The 20,654-nt window shown below is 41.2% G+C and overlaps 1 protein-coding gene across 2 annotated transcripts in view; it reads left to right on the plus strand.

Moving 5' to 3' along the window:
• Window positions 1-10,042, plus strand: part of srgap3 (SLIT-ROBO Rho GTPase activating protein 3) — a 60,881-nt gene extending 50,839 nt beyond the window's left edge. For both annotated transcript variants that reach the window (XM_069677709.1, XM_069677710.1), the window contains exons 16-22: window positions 1,250-1,355; window positions 2,218-2,445; window positions 2,605-2,678; window positions 5,142-5,322; window positions 5,607-5,756; window positions 5,853-6,168; window positions 6,712-10,042. In XM_069677709.1, coding sequence (XP_069533810.1) covers window positions 1,250-1,355; window positions 2,218-2,445; window positions 2,605-2,678; window positions 5,142-5,322; window positions 5,607-5,756; window positions 5,853-6,168; window positions 6,712-7,158 — 1,502 coding nt within the window. In that variant the 3' untranslated portion in view covers window positions 7,159-10,042. The remainder of the gene's footprint in view (window positions 1-1,249; window positions 1,356-2,217; window positions 2,446-2,604; window positions 2,679-5,141; window positions 5,323-5,606; window positions 5,757-5,852; window positions 6,169-6,711) is intronic.
• Window positions 10,043-20,654: the final 10,612 nt, after the last annotated feature.

Below are 20,654 nucleotides of genomic sequence, written 5' to 3' on the forward strand. Positions count from 1 at the left end.
AAGCCGGTAGGAAGAGAGAGAGTGTGGGCCACACCAGTCTGCCGTGTGTGAGTTCACCGCAGAATCATTTCCTCGTTGTTCCTGCTGTAATAGTTTGATCACTCAGCGCGTCTGAGGGGTCTGGTGAAAGGCGGGCAGGGGGCAACTATTAAAGTGTCAGATAACGGATTTCAATCTCCCCTTCCCTTTCCTTATACTTTGATCAATTTTCTTTGTTAGGTTTTTGTTGTGCATGTACCTGTATCTATATGTAAGTAGTGCACAGGGTTGTTATAGGCTCCGTGCCAATATAGTTGGCAATAAAAAAAGTTTCAAAATATATTTGTCTCTTGTTTACTTAAAGTGGCAGTAAGAACATTCTTACTCTCCCTCTGCTACCTTGTATCGCTCCGCTAAGCCCCTCCCACCAAATGACGCACCAAACGCGCACGCGCATTTCGCTGGGCTTGAGCTGGAAAGTCACGGTTGTCATCCACTGCTACAGGAGCAGAAAATTAGCATCCAGAATGGGATAGCTTGCTATGTACTAGGTCTGTTCCAGAGCATTAGTTTGTGCGGCTAACTGACGTCCACAGCAAGAAAGATAAATATGTTGTTTGAAAAATACCCCTTTCTCACCTTAAATTAGCGTGTTTTTTTTACAGCCGGGAAAACCTGCTTAAAGATTACAATCGTCTCTTTTCCCATTGCCAGTGAAGTATACTCCTGTCGGTCTCTTTCATGCTGCATCATCGTCTGACGTGACAAATGCGCCCGAAACAGTGAAGATGTTATGGTGGTTAGGTCTTTATTGTATTTACTACACATTCAGTCACCATGTTTGTGCGCTGCTTGGATGGAGACTGGTTGAATTTGTAGCTGAGATGACAAGGAGTCGCAGAAGTTACCGAGGGCATAGCGTAGCATCGTGCCAGAAAGGCAGAGATTAGCGTGTTGACATGGGCTTTGTGTTGCCATCATTGCCGATCGGAGTCGATGCGATAATTACCCGCGTCTACTGCAGAGTCATTTGACAAGCTAACCCTGACTGGTTGTTTGACTCAGCCTGGATGAGTAATTAAACACTTAATACAAAGAGGCAGCTGTCAGTGACACAGATCAGACATCATTTCAATTTAATATTGTTAGTGACATACAATTATTAAAATTTGTTATATAACTAAATTCTGATTAAATAATGTTGCTACTGTAGCTTTAAGTACAAACTACTTGTTTTTACACGTCTACTTTTCTGCCCTTTGTGTTTCAGAGCTGGAGTCTGGAGCTGAGAGAGCGCATCACATCCAGCAGATTGTTGTGACTCTTTCTCGCACCATCATCATCGTCATGAGATACCTCTTTGCTTTTCTCAATCAGTGAGTTTGGGTTGATTCACATTACATTTTAAGCCGTAGCTTCTTGTTTATACAGAGGAACATGTGGAGAGGATTTTAAACTTTGCAGTGATCGGATTGGACCTTAAACGTGACTTATTCCATTTGAGGAAAAACTGATGTTCAAGACACACAAAATAGCTACAGTCAGGTGACATGAAAAGATCCAAAAATAGAAAGAATGACCTGCTAATTATTGCTACATCTGTCTGTAATGTTTCAGAAGTTATTTATGGGCTCGGAAACTCGTGCCTCGCTGAAGTAATATACCTGTCCTCTTGTAATGGATGTTATAAATGCTCCTTTTCCTGGGTTTGCCTGCAGAACAAAGAGTTTGATTTCATACCCAGGTTTTACTCTGCTCTTATATACACCCCCTTCACTGCTGGAGCTCTTCCAGCTGTGGATTTAATGCTTGCTGATAATGCGCAGGCACTGATTATTACTTCCTCTTGAAGCGCTGAATGATTTGGTTACCAACAGAAGGTTTTTGGCATGTGCTGCTAAGTGGATTTGTTGAAGGGGTTGACTGATCAGAGTGCTTTTAAAGCGAATGTCTGACTAAGCTGTCCAATGAAGCGTTTAATACTGCATGTCAAAACTGAAGTCAAGTGAGGCAAGACTTTGTAAGAGATGTCTCTGCTACATGGTTCATTTTCAGGCTTTATGGGATTGTTATTTCATACCTTGAAGCAGCTACACTCCACATTTTATATTGAAAATGGACCACATGAATTCCTGTATTGGAACAGTCACAAATAGTGATAAAGCCACAGAGAAGTATACCTGAATCTGAATCTTTATAGCATCTTACAGCCCGCAACAACCGTGTCCTGTCCCTCAGTCTCTCCCAGTACAGTGACGAGAACATGATGGATTCGTACAATTTGGCGATCTGCTTCGGTCCCACCCTGATGCCCATCCCAGACGGACAGGATCCCGTTGCGTGCCAGGCTCATGTTAACGAGGTCATCAAGACCATCATCATCCACAATGAGCTCATCTTTCCCAGTCTACGTGAGCTGGACGGCCCAGTGTACGAGAAGTGCATGACCGGGGGCGAGGAGTACTGGTGAGTATTGACTAGAACAAGTGGTGAACTTGTGAGCAAAGTACAGTCATGTGCAGAGATTAAGAGGACAAATTGTACCAGTTGGTGTTCTGTAAACAAAAATTAATCATACTCAAATATCTGTGTACATATTAGTGACTTTTCCTCTTCCTCCCACAGTGACAGCCCTCACAGCGAACCAGGAACGATCGACGAGGTTGACAATGGAACTGAACCACACACCAGTGATGAAGGTCAGAGAATTATAGGATCCCTCTATTATTTATGAAGGTGCTATTATATTACTGCTGTATGTGTTTTGCTATGCTAGTAGCAAGGCTCAAGGAATGAATGGTCTGATGGTCCCTGTGTTCATCACTTTGGTACAGTTATCTCAACAACTTTTGGATAAATTGCCATGAAATTTGCCATAAACGGTCCTCAAGATAAACTAAAGCAACTTTAGTGATCCCCTGACTGTTTATCCAGCACCATCTTCAAGTCAAACGTTGGATTTTTTCAGTGCTTTCCTCTATAAAGAAATAGCTGTAAAAAGATTAACCTGTCCATGAGCCTCTGGTGCTTTACTTTTTGATTTTAGTGCTACAAAGGTCATTTTTAGCATGCTAACCTTAGCATGCTTAGCTTAGACGTCGAGCATAAAATATTATTCCTGTTAGACATTAGCTTGTCAGAATTGCTATTGCGCACATGTTAGCATGCTGACTTAAGCATTTAGCATTATTAAACTACCCATAAGCCTCTGGTGCTCTACTTTTTTTTAGCATGCTAACCTGCTTAGCTTGGACGTCAAACCTAAAACATTCATCTGTAGCTGTGGCTCAGTGGCAGAGTCAGTCTCCCTAACATGTCGAAGTGTCCTTGGGCAAGACAGTGAACCCCAAATTGCTCCTGAAGGCATAGCCATCGGTGTGTGAATGTAGATACTTATAGGAGATTGGCACTTAGGTCATTGCCATCAGTGTGAAAGGGTGAATGTGACATGTAGTGTAAAAGCGCTTTGAGTGGTCGGAAGACTAGAAAAACGTTATCTAAGTACAGTCCATTTACCGTTTACCATTCCTGCTAAACATAAGCATGTTAGAATTGCTATTGCACACATGTTAGCATGCTGACTTTATCATTTAGCATTATTAACCTACCCATGAGCCTCTGGTGCTTTACTTTTTGATTTTAGTGCTATAAGGTCATTTTTAGCATGCTAACCTGCTTAGCTTAGACGTCGGACATTAAAACATTATTCCTACTAAACATTAGCATGTCAGAAGTGTTATCCCGCAGATGTTAACATTTAGCATGTAGTCCAAAGTTCCACTGCAACTTAATACAGCCTCATGGAGCCACAGCATAGCTAATCTTGTATGTTTTTGTCCATTTTTTCCTGATTTACTTCATCTAAGTTAGGAGTGATGTGAACTTAGGGGTTTGCTTGTGTGAACTTGAGTCTATATCACAGTATATATTTAGACTTGTTGTAGCTACTTCAGTGAACTTTGAATAGAAAAGATTGACGGAAGCTTTACAACAGCTCGAGTTAAGAAAAAGGAAATTCTACAAATGTGCTGGAGACGAGTATGAAATAACGTTTGATGATGTTACTGTCTCACGTTGGCAAATAGCATCACAGGGAATGGAGGAATAAATGTTTTGTGCTTACATTAGTCTTTGTGGATAAGGAAGCGTCACACACAGACTGCTGTGAACTGCTTTTGACCGGGAGGTGAGTGAGGTTTGTGCTGCAGCAGCTCCTGACTGCAAAAGCTTATGTGATGTTTGAGGCTGAAGGCGAGTTGAGTAAACAGTGTTGGCATGCAGTGCTGCCTCTTTGATCTGTCTTTCTGTATGTGTGTATTTGTGTGTGTGTGTGTGTGAGTCTCTCTCCTCTCTCCCTCCGCCCCTGCTCGCTCTTTGTTCAGTGTTAGTCAGCAGTTCTCCTGGGACTTTCTCCTTTGTGCTGCATTTCCCCAAGTCTCCTCTGAGCTTTGAATGCACAAGTGGGTCAGGCTCTAAAGCCAAGACACGGGTAAAACATGATAGAATAATGTGTTCAGTGCTGTCGGTAAGAAGTCTGTAGACATGTCTTAGAAGTGTGGACTGTGTCAGACTGGGGTTACTTTATCTCTGAGCTTCATCTGTGCTGTTGACTGCATTTGTAATGAGTGCTTACCCTCTCTCTCTCTTTTCTTGCTCTTACTTGGAAAAGACAACAAAGGCGGATTGACTGTTGTCGGTTCTGCTCCAGACTGAGAGTCTATACTGAGATAATAGTTGGCTCTGATTCTGAGCTGTAGTTTCTGTAGTCGGTTCAGTTGTTCCTCCTCTGGCAGCAGCTCTGCTCTGACAGAATAAAGACATTTGATCAAATTAAGACCAAAGAAACAGTGCTTTCATGATGATGCGTTTTGTCTTTCATTACTTTATAATTAGAAGCAAATTAGAAGAAAAATACTTTTCATCTTTTTTTCACTGAGACTATGATTGAGCTGCTTGATATAAACCTCACAGTTAAGTGTGACTGACCCCTGCTGGCCGGTGTGGTAGAATACACTTTAGATGAGACGAGGTTTTCTTTATGAATAAAGCCAAAATTATTGTCATACCTGTCTGTACCTTTAATGTTCTCTGCCATGCTGACGTCTGTTATGCTGTTTTTTTAAGCTTTTTGTTCATGTTTCTTTGTCTGTTTATTTTTTCAGAGGTGGAACAGATCGAGGCCATCGCTAAGTTTGACTACATTGGACGCAGCCCCAGAGAGCTGTCCTTCAAGAAGGGAGCGTCTTTGCTTCTGTACCACAGAGCGTCCGAAGACTGGTGGGAGGGACGCCACAACGGTGTGGACGGGCTCATCCCACATCAGTACATCGTAGTACAAGACTTGTGAGTACCACAATGTTACATTGTTAAAGTTTCATTAAGCAGATGCTTTTGCATTTTTTACCTGTAAGGTCAAAGGTGAACTTCTCTTTGACATCATCAGGTCCTGAAAGATCACTTGTCTGACCAGTAATTCTCGTCACGTTGTTGTAAACATGATATCTCAGGAACACCTGGAAAGAACTTTCTCAACATGGCGTGTTCCTCACAAAAATGTGAAATCACTGAAGGTGTACATGAGGTACATGTGTGTGTTATGCTCATCACCAGTGCCTCTGCTCTTCCAGGGATGATGCTTTCTCAGATAACCTCAGCCAGAAAGCAGACAGCGAAGCGAGCAGCGGGCCGTTACTGGATGATAAGGGTTCATGCAAAAATGATGCCCCGTCGCCGTGTGAACAATCACCTGATTACAACTTCGGAGGAGTAATGGGGAGGTGGGTTCAATTATGAGTAACATCTTCCTGGTTTTTGGAATTCTGTTAAGTGTGGCTGAAGAGTTTGACCCTGTCTGATTTCATCTCTCTCCACAGGGTGAGATTACGGTCCGATGGAGCAGCAATCCCACGCCATCGGAGTGGCGCAGACACCCACAGCCCCACCAGAGTGGCTGACACCCCGCCTCGGGCTGCAGCCTGTCCCAGCAGCCCTCACAAGGTGTCCATCAGCAAGAGTCGTATGGAGAGCCCAGAAAAGAGGCGCCTCGGCACCTTTGGCAGCGCAGGAAGCATCAACTACCTGGACAGGAAGGCTTATCCTGAAGGCCACCCTCTGAGGCCGGTGCCAGGGGCCACTCGCCACAGCAGCCTCGGGGACCACAAATCACTGGAGACCGAAGCTCTGGCTGAGGTAAAGGTGGGAAACATTAGGAATAGGCTAAAGTGTTTGGAAAAATCATCCAAACATGAAACTCAAGAAACAGGCACATGTTTATTTATCCCTGTTTGGGCGCTTTGTGTTCTCAGTACCAGACTTGATTGGAAGTGTCAGGTAATTATAGGATATAAACGGATCGGAAAGGTTTGGCAGAACAGAGCCGGGCCCCCTGATGTAGCTGTCAATCAGAGAGCAGCAGCTGGGACGTGGAGTAAATGTCAGGGCCGGACTGCAGCTGGGAGATAGACAGACACCTCAAGGACACAAAGGATGGGCGCTGAATAACAAGCGTCAGATTGTCCTCATCAGCTAATGGCAGCCGTCTTTGGATCCAAACACAATCCAAAGATAAAATGTTCAGCTTGTACTATAACTTGAGTAAGACTGATGGGTCATATCAAATTATCAATGATAAAGTGACAGTTTAGACCTCAACTAAACCATTCTACTTCATTAAAGCGCAACAGGAAGGTTACAGTCTGTCTTTTCTCATCATCGTCATCTCTCTTCTTCCAGGACATAGAGAAAACTATGACCACAGCTCTGCACGAGCTGCGTGAGCTGGAGCGACAGAACACGGTTAAGCAGGCTCCTGACGTGGTCTTGGACACCCTGGAGCCCATGAAGAACCCCGTCAGCTCCGAGCCTGGCAGTCCTCTGCACACCATCATGATTCGAGACCCGGACGCAGCCATGCGCCGCAGCAGCAGCTCCACCTCCGAGATGATGACCACATTTAAACCCGCTCTCTCCGCTCGCCTGGTTGGGGCTCAGCTACGCCCCCCGCCCATGAGGCCGGTGCGCCCTCCTCCCACCCAGCACCGCTCCAGCAGCTCCAGCTCATCAGGGGTCGGCAGCCCTGCCGTTACTCCCACCGAGAAGATGTTTCCAAGTAACAACACAGCTGCTGGTTCTAATATGAACACGTCCGGTGATGCAGGTGATAAGTCTGGTACCATGTAGCGAAGGTGGAATCTGAAAGGGGGGAAGGTTTGTAAAACTTTCCACGTGAGGGGAGAGCTTATGGAATGGGTGCTGATGTGTGAAAGCAGATAGTGATATTTTCCTCTCTGTTCTCTGCCTGACTTAATTCATCTCTTCAGGAAGCTCTTGAAGGGAGCCTACAGTATCTTAACATGTGGAAGAAGCTGTAGAGGTGTTTGAAACTTGATTTAACTTCAGAAAAAGTGTCCAAGAACACGCGTGTTTCAGTTTTACCTCAATATCACAGATAACAGTGAATGCAAGTGAAGCAATACTTGTGTGAAATTTGGTTTCCACCCAGCACACGATGTCCAGTGTATCTGGACGGACAGGTGCACACATTCAGGCTAAAATACCATGTCTGTTTACCATTCAGGTAACAGGCCTTATGACTGTACATAAACAATCTTACTTGAAGTCACCATTATTTTTGTTTGTACTATAATACAGTGGATGTTCGGTAAATTAACAATTAAGTGAAAGTATATCCTTCTGCATGTAGGGTTTGGAGATAATAAGCAAAACAGCATCATTGAGAGATTCGTACAAGATGCGACACAAGATCTTCTCATACGGTCAAAGTAAAAGTTTCACATGCCCAAATATTAGACAGTATTTTGATTCAAATCCGCCGTGTGAATTGCTATTGGTACTCTGGATGTTGAAGCTACAGATAATAGCATGATCCCTAAAGACTAAGACATTACTAATCAGAACTTTACAAACCTCCGCCATCCTGTACGGCTGGACAGGAAGCAGACATGACGTCTCCGTGTCTTTTTCTATGTCCTGTAAATGAAATGCAGAAAACTAACGCTCCAACTAATGTAGGAATCCTGTGGTAAACTTGTACATAATATATAGCTAGTAACTTTTTTAAGTGTTAATCTTGTACAGGTAAACAGATACAAAAAAAGTAAGAAGGTTTGGCTGTGAAAGTTACTGGTTAAGATCATAAAACACCTTTTTATCATCTTCACCAGACTGCAGAGATGTTCTCCGGCTGTGTAAAATAGAGTTCAAATGATTTAACTTGTACTGTGTGCTTAGAATGCATTGGTAATTGTACTGTAGAGATGAAATGTTCTTGCATAAGATCCATTTACAGTTCCTCTTTCACATTTAAAATAGCATCCTCGCCCGGAGGACGCAGAGAAGCAGATGTCGTGACATCCTGTTATCACATCTGCTTCCTACCTTCCTGCCTTTTTCTTGTCCGTGTTGATAGATCCAGTCATGCTCTCTGACTGTTGACTATTACTTTTTTTCATTGGAAGAAAACTACTATCGCACATTTAAGTGTTTAAATTGACTGTACCTCTCTTGTCATTCAGACAGCTCTGGTCCAGAGACCTTGTTATCCGCATCCCAAAGAGCCTGCTCTTTTCTGCATGTTTTGCGCTGTAATGACTGACTCATCCTCTGGGGCAGTTAATGGCTGTATGCGGTGCCTTGCCTTGGTGAAACGCACAAATTGTTTCAATTATGGATGTTTTTCTCCTGAAGAAATGGGCCTTAACATTTACAGGGATTTGGAATGATGAATTCTGCTGCTTGCTGCAGTTACTCAAACAGAAGTGAAAGCATAGATACTTAAATATAAGCATGTAAACCAGGCTCTGATTTCACTGTCAGCTCTGCAGTCATTGCGTACATTCTGCAGTATTACTCAGATACACGCTGTGAGCTGGAAATATTCGCTTGTTGTCAGTGGATTGTTGTCACTGACAGATTTATAAATGTCAAGGGTGGGATGGAAGGATTCAGATAGTTCCCGTTGCCAAAAAAAACAGGCATTTAAAAGCATTTAAAGTCATACAGTGCGCTTACACCCTCTGCTGGCTTCATGCTGGTATTGCCTCCTGATATGGGTATATCACACAGGCAATACGAGTGTGATCTGCAGCTCATACATACAATTCTAACTGTCTGTCCTGGTTGCAGTTTGCACCTGTTGAAGTCTATGAAGATAATGTTACAAAAAAATCATATGTTTATTGAAAGCACAGAATTTCAAAAAGGTGAATGATCATATTTAATTAACTAGACTGTTTTTTTTTATTTATAGACACTTGTGTAAGTGGAGCAGAAAATCTGAGTGCCTTTTGTGCACAACATCAATTTTTATTGGACTTTTATATTTACTTTTTTTACTGTAATATGTTGTCTATTAGTTGTTTATTATGAATTGATGTTGCTTTTTTATCTTTACTTTCTATTGCTACTTGTGGAAAGCGCCATAAGGGAAACATTGTGTAAAGATATTCCTCTTGTGAATTGCAGAAGAATCATCGTGAAAGGCTCGTCTGTGTTTGGGTGAACCATAGAGAATAAAAGTAATGAAAACTACTGTAAACACGATCTACTGGTGAAGCTCAGTAGAATCATCTCAGAATATTTTCCTTCATCTTTTCGTTCACGTGTGAACTGCCTGTGCTGTGGTTGAGCCGTAACTCTTGTAAAATCAAATCATTGCAGAAATGTTGGAAACAGCAGGACTTACTTGGATCCTCTTCTTGCAGAGGTCATAAAGCACTTGGTGCACTCTCCTTTTCCCTACATGTGATGTTACATGGACTTTTTCTCTCCAGGAATGTATGCTGGAATGTAACACTGTTTGTCTGCTGACAGGAGGAGACAATGGGTTAATATTCAAAAAGGGGCATCGCAGTAGGAGAGCAGACTGTGGAGAGCGGAGTGTGAGTAGCTGTCACACTGTTTACCTTCTCTTTAGTTGTTTGTCTAGTGATGCTGTTTGTTGATGAGTGTCTGGATGTTTGAAACCCTGTGATGTAGTGTACACATACCACTGACTGGATGTTGAAAACCCCTGCGTCCAAATAAAACCATTATTGCTCTGTGATCTCGTCATTAATGGTGTTTTTTTTATTGTGTTGTTATTAGGCCATCCTGCAATCCAGCAGTGTGAGATAAATCCCTTTATTAGAATCCATGAAGATACCTGATATTGTAATGTAAGCTCTTGGTGTTTTTACTTTTCTTACTGAGACTGACAAAACCTTAAATATACTGACATTTTCATCATTCATTATTTAAAAACGTCCTTGCACTGGATATTATTGAAACTTTGTGTCATTCACAACAGTCCCACAACTGTTGTTACATTACAGTGAATGTTGCTCAATCCTGATAGGTTCAGTAGTGTACATGATGACATCATCTTGTTCCAAGACACCCCCCACCCCTTCAAACCAGTGAGAAAAGTTTAGCAAAAAAACAGAAATCGTGTAATTATCCAAACTGTTGGCATAGAATTGTATGTTTGCACACCAAAATTGACCACATTCACCATAAACGCCGTCTTCCAAGCTGTGACATGATGTTATCATGTCAATGCTTTCATTTGCAACTGAAAGACAATGAACAGTGAAGTTCTGGTGGGACACTGGCCCACATTTCTAGTTAAGAAACACAATTAGCTACCCTGAGACAACAGCTAACATTAGCATTTAGCTGTTTCCTAGATAATATTAGCATTAGCTAGGAAATGGCTGACAGCTAATATCATTTTGCACTAAAGTAAAGGTCTAACTCTCTAACTTAGCTAGGAATTCACTCTCTAGCTAACGTTAGCTTAGGTTAGCTTATGTCATTTAAGCTAGGAGGGAGTTGAATAGTATTAGCTGCTGTCAAACAAGAGCTAGTTATCAAATATCTTGTTTTACATTGAAATATGTCCAGTGTCCATCTAGTTATTAACTATCCATCGTCTGTTTGGTGGCTTATTAATCAAGAAATAGTGGAATGATTATTTTAGTGAACATTTACAACCCGGAACACAGCAGTGCAACATCTTAAGATCATGAGCTTCCCACCCTGAGAGTGACATCAGAGGAAAATGGCCGCCATGTAAATATGCTGAATGAAGCTGAAAATTACTTTTCAGGGTCTAGAAATACAAGGGAACTAACTCTGCTAAATGTCATGTTTTAAGATACACAGCTGCAGATATTGACACTTAAAACAAGGAGGCTACAAGGACATACGAATATATATCACGACGAAACAAATTAATAGATACTTTTATAGTTTTAAAAGGGGATAAAGGTGAAAAAGCTCAGTTTACGTTTGTAAATGTAATGATGAATATAAATAGGTGGAATTGGAGCTGAGAAAAGAAAAGACTTTTAAAGGTTATTGTGGAAAAATATGAAACTTTAGCAGCAGTTAGTCACAGTGAACTCCCACTCTGCAGTGTGTTGTCTGGCCACACGGTGGAGAAACTGCAGCAGTGACATATTTTAATCAACACAGTGTTTACATGCAGAGTGTGTTGTCAGCATTACGTTTATGACTGGTAAAGGATTAGAAACCAGCGTGTTGGTACACACAGAACAGCATTCTGCATAAAGGAGGTGATTACATCTCCCTTTGAAATTGGCTTTATGGTCCATTGGTCAGAGAGTGTTAAACCAGCAGCTCACTCTGACAGAAAATACACAAACTGTAATTGGTTCCACCTGAGAAACTGCTGTTCAACAAGAACGTGTCAAACAAGCAACTGTGTTCACATTTTTCATTAGTCTGAAGGGTATACCCCTCGGTAACAAGTGCAGATCACTACTTTTAAAGAGCTCTGTGTTTATGCAGATAGATGTGACACTTTGAGTTATATAATATACATTCCAGGAGCAAGGAATTGAAGGAATAATAATAAGCAGAATATTTCCTTTAATAACGAAGGAGAAGGATGGAAATACATACAGTGTTGTGTGTCAGAAGGGACGTCATTGTAATCTGACGACGTGTAAAATTTCATTGATTACACACTGACCTTCATGTGTCTGTTTACAGAGAGTGGTGTGTATTCGGTATCAGTTTACATAATTAACACATCATGATTAAGTGTGTTTGTGAATCCCCTTTTTGACTGATTAAGTTGCATGATTAACATTCAAGTTTTACATTTTTATTGTGACTGATTCAGGATGTTCTGGTTTGCTTTCAGCCATGAGCAAAAGGGTTTGAAGATAAAAAATTAAATAAATAAATTACTTGGAAAGAAGAAATCGGACAGAAAAAAGGTGCAACTGACAAATAAATCTACAGCTCCCCTGTTGGAAATTATTCGATGCCTCATCAGTGCCGAACAGGTGCCACAGCTGCTTTGAAAAATACGTTGCGTAAGGCCTCTCCGGTGGCCCGATTTGGCTTTGGTTTATATTCCATTATAATTAATACGCAAATGAGAGCAAACGCTTCACTAACACATAATCTCTTTGTAAGAGTCACAGCAGAGCAAAATTATCATAACTTCCCTGTTCAACCTTCACCCTCTCTGCCTTCAGCATCGCTGCGTCAAAATAATTAACGGTGAAGATGTTACACTCTGCAGTTAAAAAACCCTGGAGGACCCGCGATGAGATGTAAATCATTCATTCATTTATAAACGGGATTAAACAATGTAAGTGTTTCCATCCTACATGGACTATCTTAACAGGCAGTGTGCTTGTTGACCATAATGTATAATTGAACATGTTTACCTGAAGCTGTAACATCTTAATTGACAGGATGTATGATGACACATGGACGCTCACGGTGAACTGTTACATAAGCACTGCTGCATTTGATCAGTAGTCATGTGTCGACTTAACATGCAGAAGGAAAGTTTATTTACATGATGTGATTTATTGTTGTCAGCACTAAGCAGATTGACCAAATAACGAAAGTACAAGGTTGGTTCATATCCTGTTTAACGGTTTTAAATCTGACCAGCCTTGTAAAGAAAGATTCTAGGCCGCCAACGAAAGCCATTAGATGACCTTTACAGTGCTGCCAATCATCCATGACTTCCACTCTACACTGAGTTTGAGTTGCATCTTTCAGGGCGTCTCTATAGAAAACTGGCAAAGAAAAAAATTGACATGGTTTCTTATATCACAAATCGTGGTGATTTCACCTTGTGGCGTGTTCGTATTTAAGTCTGCCTTGGAGATACAAAAGACCATTTTCGTGCCTCGGCTTCACAATAAAGTTTGTTCTCTGTTATTCCCTAATATGCTGGGAATCCGACCAGATATATTTCTACTGAGGTAATAGCTATGCGAACAAAGAAGCACGTATTCCTATCCAACACAATCATATTTTACACATCAGTGTTTACTTTTTTCTTTCTTTATTTTATTTGTAAAGGGACAATGTAGAAGAAGAAGAAACTTTTTCAATCCCTGAGGGGAAATTACATTTTTCACTCTGCCAATAGGCCTCATGCACAAACAGGACTCTATGGACATGCAACAATGGAGAGATGTCAGAGTGAGGGGGCTGCACATGGACATGCCCACTGAGCAGTTGGGGGATTCGGTGCCTCGACAGTGCCACCTCTCCAGCTACCAGCCCCAATTCCATGGTTGGTCTGTATACCTGGACTTGAACCGGCCACCCTCCTGTTCCCAAGTCCCCGCAGACTGAGCTACCGTCTACCTTTGTACAATACTGAACTAAAATGCTGCCATTTGATGCATCGTAGCAGTGTTAGCTTAAAGCTAATATTCATCTGCAGTCCCTTGGCAGGTTACAATATAAACATCACATAGGTACAAAACAGTGGTGAGTTAACTAGACTACACGGAGCAGGACATTACAAACACACACATACGCTCTCTCGCTCTCGGACTCTCTCGGAGCCCTGTAAACCAGAGTCACACTCCTTGTATGTGTGCACATGCTTTGCAAATACAGCCCTGATTCTGTTTGATTCCCAGATTCAGGCTCACACTGAACTTTGCCAACTTGCAGTGAGTAGGCAGAAGTTTGGTTCTTTGCTCAAGGATACTCTGGCATCATTCCTATATTCTGGAGCTATCAAAGCAGCCCGATCTAGTTGAGAGTGAGCCGAAGATCCAAATATAGCTGGCAGGAACGAGACAAGGGACTTTTCTTTGATGAGAACATGGAGCTTCTTCATTTTTCATATTCTGCTTGGCTCAGAATGTGAGGCCGACGTCAGAGGTGCTGCAGAAATCCCCAAAACACTTAATACTTCATGCTGCAGGGCGATCAATGAATTTACTTTGATGCAACTTTATGAAAAATTCTGACCTCACTGTGAAATCGGAACATCTTATCTGAGTGTGCGCATTACTGAGACAAGCCTCATCAGGACGGGCCTCAGCCAGCATGAATGGAGAGGAAGAAGTGAAACTGAGAGCAGACTTTCACAGTAACAGCAGATGGCTCTGCATTCTGTGACATTTCCAGCTCTGCCTGTATCTTTGATGTGTCGGCGTGAGGCGGGCTTGTGCATATAGAGCATGCATAAGAAATGAAGCCCAAATATGCAGAGCAAGTCGGCCTGCTTGTTTTCATTGTTTGAACACACAAATCATAGAATACATGTCATGCCACACACACACACACACACACACACACACACGCACACACACAATCTCTTCACTTCACTGCTGACAGTAACCCGCTCTGAGATCTTATCACTGCATGTTTATTAATGTGATTAAATGTGCAACTGATAACTTCATTTATTCTCTAGGTTGAAGTGCTCCTGGAATGCAGGCCTCTAAAATCATCTGAATCGTCCCAGTTATCGCAAGTTTTACAGCCAAACGCATGTAAATAATTGACATGTCCAACATGATACAGTGTTTCAATCGGTTGAAAGATGGTCAGAAATGTCGAGATAGAGAATTTAAACATTGAATGAACCCACCGATTGGCTGTCTTATGTGATGAGGTGAGTCGCTGGTTGAAGGTTATCGGGCGGCTGTGGCTCAGTGGTAGAGTCGGTCGTCGATCCCCAGCTCCCTCAGGCTACATGTCGAAGTGCCCTTGGGCGAGACATTGAACCCCTATGTGTATGAATGTGATATCTGATTGACAGTTGGGCACTTAACGTAGCAGCCTCTGCAGCAGTGTATGAATATGTGTGTGAACGGGTGAATGTAGTGTAAAAGCAGCTTTGAGTGGTCGCAAAGACTAGAAAAGCTCTAAAGAAGAACAGTCCATATCCTGTCCTCTCTAATCAACATCCTGCTAGTTACAATGAATTGATATAAAGCTCCTATGAGGAGTTTTTCCTCTAGTTATGAAACAGACTGGAGCAAACCAGACCATCAGCGACAAGATAGATTATTTCTATATAGTTATTTTAATGCCTGGAACTGCTGGCGGGGGGGAGGTGTCAGACGAAGAGCTTAACTGCACGCTGCCTTTGTTTACATTTTACAGGGCAAAAATTTAAAGTGAGTGATACATGTGACTGTTAAAGAAAGCAGGATGAGATTTTTTGTTAAAAAACACGACTTAAGCATGAACAGGAGAAAATCAGCAAAGAGATAAGAGGTACGGCAGGTACCACAGGGGGCGCCAAAATCAACACAAACTGAAAGTTCCTCACAGGAGCTTGAAGCAAAGTGTAGATGTGACACACGAGTTGACGTTCAGGCAAGGACTTTGACCAGCTCAATAATCTAATCGAACATGTATTTCACCTGTATAAGACATTGTGTGAATATAGAATATCTGATAAGAATATTAGCTTGTGTCAGTGATGTTTACTTTGTTACAGGTGAGAGATTCAAGTTCACACTGATGCATTTACATGTAAATATACAGTTTTTTTAATAGAGCAGAAAGATATATATTGTACACATTTGATATAATTATTAAAATTATAATATTTTATGCTGTTATTGTTATCAGTAGGAGTCCTACTGTTCACTTTGTTTCAGATTTTTTGTTTTATTTCTGTGTTTCTGTAATGCACCAAAAACACCTCGACAAACTGCCTGTGTGAGTAAACCTTCACCTGATTCTGATGTGATGAGGAAAGCAAGTACAACTAATAATTACTTACGAGGCTTTAGAGTAAATTATTGTCTATTTCCTAAATAGAAACAAACCCTATACTCTCTGAAACAAAATGTTTGACACATTAAAGCGGTTCAAACTGAAAAGCACGAACACATGAGCGACACAGCCAAAGAACTTTAATCTTCATGTTTAAGTGGTTCATTGATCTTTGCAATTTCTTTGTATTGCATCAGTAGATCAAAAAGGTTAAAGGGGTTATTGCTTCCTCCTGAATGAAACTGAAGCACAGTTTTAAGGATGTGGGAGCAAAACACATGAAGAATGAATCAAGAATTCATGACCCAGCTTTGTCAGCGACACCTTCAAGGACAAGGTTATCTGTCCTGTTTAAATAATCTGTTTCACACCAGGTACAACCGGCTGCATCTGTTTGCTCTCATTTCCCACCACTCCATGCGGTGTTAACACCCCAGACAGGCCTGAGCACTGTGGGTAGTGGGAACGGCTGGATGACTCACTAGCTACGGGCCTCATTACACAGGGATACATGGAGAATAGATAACACTGATAAGCAAAGCACAGAGCAGTTTGTCTTAGTGCAGATGTCTCAGACACAGTAAATGTGTATATGAGCCTCAGATTCACCGCCGTCTATAGACTGGAGGTTAAGCTTTGCAATCTCATACCACAGGATTTATATTCACATGCAACTATTTTGAATTAGCGAAAGACTTTTGGGGGAAAACATAATACAGCCTGGATTAAGTTTGTCATGAAGACCAATATTTCCCAGAGCATCACAGAGTTAATGAATGTGCTGCAGTGATCTACGGTGTGTTTGCTGGAGCTCGCTTTAGGCGCACATTTAAGTGAAAAGGCATTACAGATTTTCTCACTCTCTGAAGCAGCATACTCTCATCATTTAAACCACATTTCAATAGCAGCAACAGACCACCGCAGGGCCGCATGAAATCACGAACCTGAAACCTCACTTAGAGTTTCCTTAATGCGTTTCTGATGCGTGATGCTTCTTTATACGGACATGAAAGAGCTACGCAGGCTTTACTTGACCGGAGGAAAGCCGAACAACATTCTCCCAGATGTCTCCCTCATGTGTTACTCTGCAGATCTGGATAGTGGTTCTGCATAATGTCCAAGTGAAAGTCAGTTGGGTAGAGTTTTTCCAGATGAAATTAAACACATACCATCAGCGCAATACAAAAAAGATTCCCAAGCTAAGTAGTGCTTGTATTGTTTTTGCTGTGAAAGCTGAAAAATGAGGAAGGAAGAATTCACGATTTTTGAAAGAGGCAACACAAGTAAAGCGTGAGAATGTACGGAAGCAAAAAGCTGCTGTCAAGGAAAAAAAGATGAAAATCAGTTCATAAAGTTAAAAAGTAAAAACTTTTTTCTCGTTATAACGAGATGTTTTAATACTATTTTAACATATTTTCACGTCATGACAACATTCAATTTATCGTGTAACAACAAGAAAATTATTTATCTCATTATAACGTAAAAAGAGCAATGTGATACGTTTTACACAAACGTTTCATGCTATAACAAGATAATTAATATTCTTGTTTTTTGTTGTTTGTATAATAATATGAAAAAAAAAGTTTTACAACATGAAAAACATTTTGTTGGAAAACTAAACTCTTCACATTATAACTTGATTCTTGACTTGTCTTTTAAAAAAAATACTTTTTATACTTTTTTATACTTTTCTATACTTTTTATACTTTATACTATACTTTTATACGTTTGATCCTCAACCTTTTAAAGGGTTAACTGCAAACTTTGTCTCTTATTTACTTTTTTACCTGAAAAACAAATAACAATAATCAACAAAATGTTAAAATATATAGTTGAATTTCTTTTGCTCTATTATTTCAGGATGACAGAAGTAGTCACAGATAGACTTTAACACTCTCAAGTCTGGGAATGATAGGGAGGAGTTTTTAAAAATATATATATATTACATCATAATAATGTTTTCTCCATGTGGGGAGAGATTATAGAGGCACTCAGTTTTTAAAAAAAGTTGATGACAAGTTTAGTCCGACAAAATATCAGAAATATTTTAATATACTGTCAATGATTCTGAAAAACACAGAATCAGTTACACAGCTCTGCACTGAAAAGAACATTAAAAAATTCCACACTGACATAGATTAAGATACTCTCCCTAGAAACCAACAACCCCGTACCGATGCGTGCATTGACCAAACAAGCTAACTCCACTCAGAAAGACCTTAGCCAGCCTTGAACCCAAAACCATCATGCTGCAAGGCAAATGTCCGAACCTGTTTATGGGCCTGTTTATGTATATCTACTGTCTATTATATTATGATAACTTAAAGAAATACACCCCCAATATTGTTATTAGTTTTGCAGGGTTGGATTTGAACCAGGGTGCATACATTCGCTTTGATACACAGGGGAGGTGCTCTATCCACTGAGCTAAGTGGATGCCCTTCCTGAGAGGGATCCATCAGTGGTCTGAACTGATTAGACTTTTTCGTATGGTAATGTTAAACGACTGTTCAAGAAAGTGTAATGTGATTGATGGTCTGCCAGAAGTTGGGATCGAAACAGGTGTGCAAACGCATGCGTCGATACACGGGGCATGCACTCTATCCATCTGCTTGCCCTGCCTTGGTGGGTTCATTTGGAGCTCATTTGGAAAGAAGCGGAAAAAATGTTTAGGACGAAATTGAATGGTAAGGGCTAGCAGGGGCAGGACAACTATTGATGGGGCTGTCAGGGATGGAGGAGATCCTTGAGAGCTCCACATCATTAAAAGGGAAATCTCCTCGATCTATTCTGCATGGCAGAAAGAGTGATGACCAGTGGGACACTGTGTCAGAACATCTTTGCTTCACAGTCTTGCAATAAAATTAATGAACAGAATTACAAATGCATACACAGAATGTACCGTTTGAGTAAGATGTATCCTAACTCGTCTTCTCTAGATGCCATTGTTGTAATATATGCACAGGGTCAAAGGGAATTGGACCTGGGACCTCCAAACTGCAAGTCAGCAGTGCTAACCATTACACCACGATGCCACCCTGAAATGTTTACATGATTGGCTATAACCATCCCAGAAGCATATCTCTGTTTGGATTTGTTGACCTTTCATCATCTTGTGATAGTTTAAAGAAAGGACCCAGGCATAAAACCAAACCCATGACTTTCTCAGTGCCAGGTGCCATATAACCCCCTCGCCAACCTGCCACCCTGAAACATTTACCTGTTTGCGTATATCTACATTTCATCATATAGTGATTTTAAAGAAAGGGCCCAGCTGGGGGATCGTATCCAGGAACTTCTCTTGGCGAGGCGGCGGTGTTACGAGAATGGCTGGGAGTTTAGCTTCTGATATGTCTAGGGCAAGTGCACTCTCTAACACAAAGTGCATGGGAGATAGGCTGGCGAGCAGCGGGGGGTGTGGGGTTTACCGGTCAGCAACAGTGGCTAGCTCAAACAAAGAGCGTCAGCAGCCATTTCTTGTTCAAGTTATTTTTGTGTTGGTGGTTGATGCAAAAAAAAACCAAGCTGGAGATAGCAGGCTTCTAGTCCTTGTCGAAATCAAGGCTCACAAACAAAAGGCTGAGCCTGCAGTCATTAACAACAAATACACTTGTGATGATTCACCTGTGCGCTGTGTGCGTCAGCCTGTCACGTGTCTCTATTATGCACTAGCTTACATTGTGTATTGGTTCATATTTGGGTACTTATTAATTCAATGCAGGTACAGGATTCAAAGCGGGGGCCATGCCTTTTATGATTTAATAAGTACGAATAAAGGAAGCAGTGGAATGTCAAACACACATTCACACACAACCTCCCACAACTGAAGAAACTGTTCCAGTATGAAGACTTCAGTCGGGTAAAGGCAAAGTAAAGCTGCACGATATTATCTCCGGCTGAATTAATTCAATTTATCAGACCTCTGAGAATAAATTGAAATAGAGAAAAACTGATTGGCCATGACATTTACAACTCCACTGATTCCTAAAACATTTTGACTTCATGCAATCTAACAGGTGTGACACGGCACAAAAGAAATAATGAAGGGTGAAAAAAAAGGTTGATTAATTTTCCAGAGAAAAAAAAAAAGAGATAACAGAGAGCGGGCTATTAGAAGACGGATGATTCCTGTCATGAATGCCAAACAGCTGTCAGGCTAAAGGGGTCTTCTCCTCCTCTGCAGGGGAAACCTTGGAACCAGAGTGTTTGGTAAAACGATGGAGACCATTTGGAAACAGTCAACAATGCTTTGGCAGCACTGGCCAAAGTCTCTGGGGTTGCATCCTCCAAACCACCGGGAAAACTGCACTGCAACTAATTACTTTACATAACTTTCATGTGGCTTAACAACCACATTGCTCAACACGTCAACATGAATAAAATTGTATTCTTGTTTTAGAGAGTACTTGCTGACTCACTTTGTTCAAATTTGTGCACATAAAGCAAAAGCAGCTTCTTAATAAAATACCTTGCTCTGGAGAACTTTTTTTGAAATGCATTTAATCATGTTTTTATTTTTTTAATCTACCTCATTTCAAAATAAAGTCAAATAAAATCCTGGCACACACCACGGTCCTGGTCACTGAAGAGTGCAAGGCTATTATAACACAATAAGGGAAAAATAAGAGAGGGAGACTGTGTGGGTAAGA

This window comes from Semicossyphus pulcher, unplaced genomic scaffold (genome assembly GCF_022749685.1).
Source record: "Semicossyphus pulcher isolate SPU_LCO1_2020_fin unplaced genomic scaffold, fSemPul1.0.p SCAF_3, whole genome shotgun sequence".
In the NCBI taxonomy this organism is placed as follows: domain Eukaryota; kingdom Metazoa; phylum Chordata; class Actinopteri; order Labriformes; family Labridae; genus Semicossyphus; species Semicossyphus pulcher.